The 6,000-nt window shown below is 37.7% G+C and overlaps 1 protein-coding gene across 1 annotated transcript in view; it reads left to right on the top strand.

The window, feature by feature from the left end:
• The first annotated feature begins 215 nt into the window (after positions 1–215).
• LOC107751917 (uncharacterized) overlaps positions 216–6,000 on the top strand; it is a 31,979-nt gene continuing 26,194 nt past the window's right edge. Inside the window, exon 1 of the mRNA XM_016567690.1 lies at positions 216–618. Within this exon, the coding sequence (XP_016423176.1) occupies positions 305–618 (314 nt within the window). The 5' untranslated portion in view covers positions 216–304. The remainder of the gene's footprint in view (positions 619–6,000) is intronic.

Raw genomic sequence — 6,000 nt, 5'->3', positions numbered from 1 at the left:
GGCAGGAGACAACGAGAAGAAAAAAACAAAAAACAAGCAGCTTCTGTTTTTTCTATAAAACGCATTCCCGCTGCATCATTACGAGAGAACAGGCACCCCCGGCTCATAAAAACCTGTGTCACGTGTGTGCTCACACACACTCTCACACACGCAGTCGAGGAGGACCACAGCAGCTTCTTTTCCTGTGGCACCTGGCACACTTGCTTGCAGAAGGAGGGAGGTGTGCTTGAAGTTCACCTGGGAGCAGGTGGAGGAGAACCTGTCACGGCTACCGTCTGACTCCCACGTGGAGGAACTTGACCTGATGTCAAACGAGGAGTGCCGTTCGCCCATCGGCCTGGACTGCTGCAGCTGCTGTCTGGATCTGGCTAATGGCTGCGAGCCTGAGCCGGGCCAAGAGGGTCACGCCAGCCTGGGTAGCCCTACGTCAGTCAATCACTTCAGACAGCTCCGAAACCAGCTTCACTTTCAGAACCTAAACACAGATAAGCTCAACAACATCATGAGACAGGACTCACTGGAGTCGGTGGTCCGGGACCCCTGTTACCTGCTCAACGAGGGCATCTGCAACAGCAGCATTGACCAAACCATGCTGTCCATACTGCTGTTCTTCCACAGGTATGTGAAACTACTCATGTATTCACACGCCTGCTCTGGCACACTTGTCTAGTTCAGGTCATAAAAACTGTAAAAGTTTCTGCCAGAGCTGTGATTGCCAGTTAATAACCAACATTGGGATGTTTGAGTTTGATGACAACAAGATGCTGTGGTTTCACTTATGTAATTCTGCCCACGTCCTGCTGACTGGTTACGAATGACTTTAAGTATCACTTTAAGTGTTAACACTACCATTTCGTTTGAAGCAAGCTCATTTTAATGGGTTTGAGAAGTAATTCATTATTTGTTAAATGCCAACCCCCAAGCCAACACCAATAAATTACACAATCTCAATATAAACACTGCACACTACTAGTTATTAACATTTCTTGATAAAACATGATTAAGGACCATGCTCAACTGTGTTATTTAAGAACAGGGTGGCTTGCAGTCTCAGTAGGGTTCCAGGAATGTGGAGATTGGTATGAAGAACATGCCTTTGCCCAAACTTAAGAGGATCTTGAGTCAGTCCAACTTAAAGCAGTTCTCACTTCTTAAATCTCCCTATTCATTGCAGCTAATCAGGTTCATGCAATGATTGTGTGCAAATATTATAGTTTTTTTTTTTGCACAGAAAGTGCATGTGGATTTTTTTCCTCCCAGCCAGTCTGATTTGCAAAACACCCATTCATTTACAAACTATGGGCAATTTACATACCATCCTGGCATAGTCTTTCGCCTCATAGCTGAAGTATGCAGCAAAACAAATTCCTCTCCAGGTAATATGCATGTTTATAAAATGTTATGGTCACAGGAGTTTCCAAAACAGCCCTGGATGCATTGAAATCTCATAAACCTTTAACACTTGCTTCAATGTCATGTTTGACAGTGTGTATGCATAATATTGAATTTTGGAACAAGACGATGTGATGTACTACATATTAAACTCCAGCCAGACAGCCAAATCCCTGACAATCTTCAAGAAACAACTGAAAACTCATCTCATCCATTAGCATCTAACTGCCTCCTCATAAAAAGAAAAAAAAAAATATATGCCTTCACCTTTTTCTATTCTCCTATTCTCCTTTATCCCTTCCTGTTGTTCTAGCTTTTACTATTTTAAACAATGACCAAAACCAAAAGCATTTTTCTCGTGCTTATTGCCATCTTATGGTAAATCGCTTGTTGTATTCCTCAACTGTAAGTCACTTTGGATAAAAGCGTCTGCCAAATTAATAAATGTAAATGTAAAGTGTCAAAAATGGATCGCAAGCCATCCACAGCAGGTATTTGGCAAAACTTTCTAATAAGGATCAAGCTCACAGTGCATTTTTTTCCACAAAACCATGCTCTCCAAACGGAAAATAAACATATATGGACATTAGGATAGTTTGCTAAAATCTGATAGTGTTTGAAACGTTTAGTCTGCGGAAGAATTAGAGATGAGGCCTAGTGGAAAAATAGACAGCTAAAGCCAGGTATTACAAAAAAGTCAGAACTATATTTAAATGAAATTTGCAGCCAGATGATGAGAATGCATTTCATGTGTTGTTATTGTAACACACCACCTTTGGATTTCACTTTGGAAATATTCCCTGTCAGCATAGCAGAGATATGGGTTACATGTTTATAGTTAGCCTGTCATACTGTCTTAGTAGCTGATCATTTTGCCACTTTTTTTTCTTGGACAGCAAGACACCGCATATCTGCTCAAATTGCTTTTTAAAGTTTTGACAGCAGTAGTAAAATTGACTAATAACCATCCAGATATCAAGAGTAAGCAAATCATTTTTACTTGGTGATATAACATTCATAGTTGAAACAGCTATTGTAAATGAAAAGATTGCAATCTGAATGACTAATGAAAGGAGTATGGCATGACATAGTAATAAGACATTCCATATCAAAAAGGGAGTTGCCATAGCAACTCTTGTAGTAAAACTCCGTCTCATGATATTGCATTTAAGAGAACAAATATACATATGAAAAATAGGGCTGTCAATTGACCAGTTTTTTTTATTACTTTAATGACATGATATGCAGATAATGCAAATATTTGTTAATGTATTATCATGATGTTAATTAAAGAGAATGATAAAAAAATGCATAAAATAAATAAATAATCCAACAGCCCCCCCCGATAAATATCTAAAACAAGAATATTTAAATGTCCTTGTTGAGTTCTAAATATGATGCAATAAATATTAATATGATATGCAATTTAAATGGAATCTTATTTATGGTTGTTCTGATTCTTAAAATGCGATAAAGTTGTTGCTCAGCATCTAATCACACATCTGTTTTACGACAGGACAATATACCTCTTAACCTTACTGGGACGCCTCTGAAACAAGAGTCCTAGTGCGCCAGTTAATGTTTAATCTTCTTTATCGGGGTGTCCTCAGTTTTATACGTGGCAGTGAAAGGTTACAGTCTACATAATTAGCTTTTCTTTATGAGCCTGGTGTCGGGATATAAACAGGAACAGTCTGCATGGGACCTCTGGCCAAAAGACACTTCACAGTCTCAGTTACTAAAGAGTTCAACAGCCCTGTGTTCTAATATCATAAAATAGCCATTGTTAGTCTGTACACCAACCCATTCTTGTATTCCATGACAGGAAAGGCAGTTCTTTTTCACGTTGGACCATTCTATGCCATGAGATACTTTCCCTGTGATTCCAGCATTTTTCAAAAATGGGCACTCTAGTGTCTTTTGGATGAGAGGATTCCTTTTCTCTCCTCTTTACACTGTATACTATTTCATACTTCACACTTCTTGCAGACTAAATACTGACTTGTTTGTGTTTCACACAAAGGTCCTTGATGTCTTAAGAAAGGAACATGGTGTTATTGATGGAACAATGATAAGAAAGGTGTGGCTGTTTAACTTACAGAGGTCCTGCCAACAATATGTCCTGTCCACTAAACCCTCAGATATATTGCTAAAATGCCTGTCTATATACTTAATATGCAGAAATGTAATCCACATCTCTAGGCATGCAGAGACATGGATCCAGACATGCCAAGCTGAACAGCTCATGATCTACACTATAGTGTCTGGAAGCCAGTGTTTTTGGGAATTATCCGTGGGGATTTAAATAAAAGGTGTTTCTGCTGCCTGCTGAATGGAAATGGGTGATTGCATAACACATTAAAGTGCACTCTTTAATATAAATATTAATTAATATATAAAGAGTAAATTATAAAATTATATATTTTTTATTTAATTTTTAATAATTTTAATGTATTATTATAAATTTAATTATGACTAATTTTAATTGAATGCTATTCCAAATAAAAAACAAAAATCTATAAAAAATATTTTTTTTATTGCATTAGTTAAAAAAAAAAATCTGACCGCTCAAATCAACATTTAACACCAACAAACTAATATGTAAATATCCTTGGTGAGCTCTAAATATAGTGCAATAAATATTAATATTTATACCATATATATTCTTCAGTTTAATCTTTTTTATGACTCTTCTGATTGTTAATATGTGATAAAGTTGTTGCTTAGAATCTGATACCACTATCACTATCTAACTGGTTTAATTTTTGGATTGCATCCAAAAAATGTTTTGCTCATATTGATGCAAGAAATATGAAACAGAGAAAAACATATGAAAAAGAAGAAAACAAAAGAGTTTTGTTTCACTATATAAGCCAGGAACGTAAACAAACATTTTAAAGAGAATTGAGAATAAGGCAGATCACCTGCACAAAAAAACTAAACAAAAATAAAACATTAATACTCAAGACTCTTGGGAGCAACGTTGAACTTAAATCACACCCCAAATCCATGTCCAAATGCAGAGTATGCAAAACCTTGCAAAAGGCTGTCTACGCCCTCCTAAACATCATGAAAAGACAACACTGTGCCATCCTTCAAGGTGAGATAACATCTGAACCCTCAGCCTTGCCCAGACTGACCCCAGTATCTCTGACCAAACAGATTAACAAACAAAATTCAGAACTGCTCGTTCTCAAGCCTCCGTCCAAGTGATAATTTTTGGCTGCTGCTTCTTTAAAATGATCTGAACAAGAATGCTGAATATGTGCTACAGAGATAGATAGATCGATAGATAGATAGATAGATGCTCACTCATCTATCGCATACAAAGTCAAATGTTTGTCTGCACACTTTGTCTCTAGCCAGAATGAAATAGGGAGCCACTACTAATAAAAGGCATCCAGCACATCACATGAGGAAAGAGAGCTAATGTTCGCCACATGAGAGCTATAGATTTTTGTTCTTTCTCAAGACGTTGAAGACTTGTTGAAGCAGAAACTTGAACAATCCCTATCAATATACGTAAGTAGTACTGATATGCCAAAAAATACTAACAATGAACCTCTGTATACTGCCAAGTCTACAGCAGAGGACAAAAACGTATCAAAAGATGCAACTATTTTGCGAGAGATCCTCCTAAATTCTGCAGGACATTTTCTGGAAAAGGACCCGCAGCAGACTGTTACATAAAAGTCCAGGGGTCATGAGGGTTTAGGTGGTTTTGGCTGAGTGGTCTTCCTTTCAGAGTTGTTTTGAGAACGTCAGGCTAATTCTGCACTATAAGCATGAAGAAATCAAGGCTTTGAGAAACCCCAGGCCTGGAACCTCTGAGCATTATTCCCATCCATCCCTGGCTCTCTGTGGCCTCACAGGCATATTTATTTGACATGATCATCACTACAAAGAAGATCAGTTATACGTACATTACACTACAATCTGAAGACACGCTTACCACTCCCAGCTGTGTCAACAGAAGCAGGAACACTTCAATAAGACTTCTGTTTCAAAAGAACAGCAAAACTGTAAATGCTGATTGGATCAGATTTGGATCAATCAGCGACAATGTTAAAAATTAACCACAGACTGCAATGCTGTGACATAACTTTTAGTTAGTGCTGATATACAGTCCAACAGCACTGCAGGTTTTAGAGCCTGTCTATAGCTCGACATACTGTTTTTCCACGCAATTCTAAAAACTTCCAAGTTAGTTTTTCTCCATTTGCGCTCAATATTACGAGTTTGCTTCTTACTGTTGTACCATGGCGCAGTATGTTTTTCTCAAAACTTTTTTAATTTGACGGGCGCAACAGCTTCTAATGTATTCGAGAAGATAGTGCCCATATTGCTTGTCATTTCGTCTAGTTCATGTGCATGTATGGGACACAGAGCAGTTGAGACAAATCTGGCAGGTTATTTGTGAATCTATCTTTAGTGGTTGGAACAATATTTCTTACCAGGACGATAACGCAGAGCGATATAATTAATATTAGTAACACGCAGCATGCACGATACATGCTGCTCTTGATATACGATCAGTGATGAACATCTTTGATTTTAAAAAGGAAAAATAAATATGTGAGGGAGGATTAGAACCCAAAACCTCTAACA

Source organism: Sinocyclocheilus rhinocerous, unplaced genomic scaffold, assembly GCF_001515625.1.
Source record: "Sinocyclocheilus rhinocerous isolate Xijiao unplaced genomic scaffold, SAMN03320098_v1.1 scaffold662, whole genome shotgun sequence".
In the NCBI taxonomy this organism is placed as follows: Eukaryota; Metazoa; Chordata; class Actinopteri; order Cypriniformes; family Cyprinidae; genus Sinocyclocheilus; species Sinocyclocheilus rhinocerous.
Note: the sequence above shows the minus strand (reverse complement) of the source record. Positions and strands in the feature narration are given on the sequence as shown.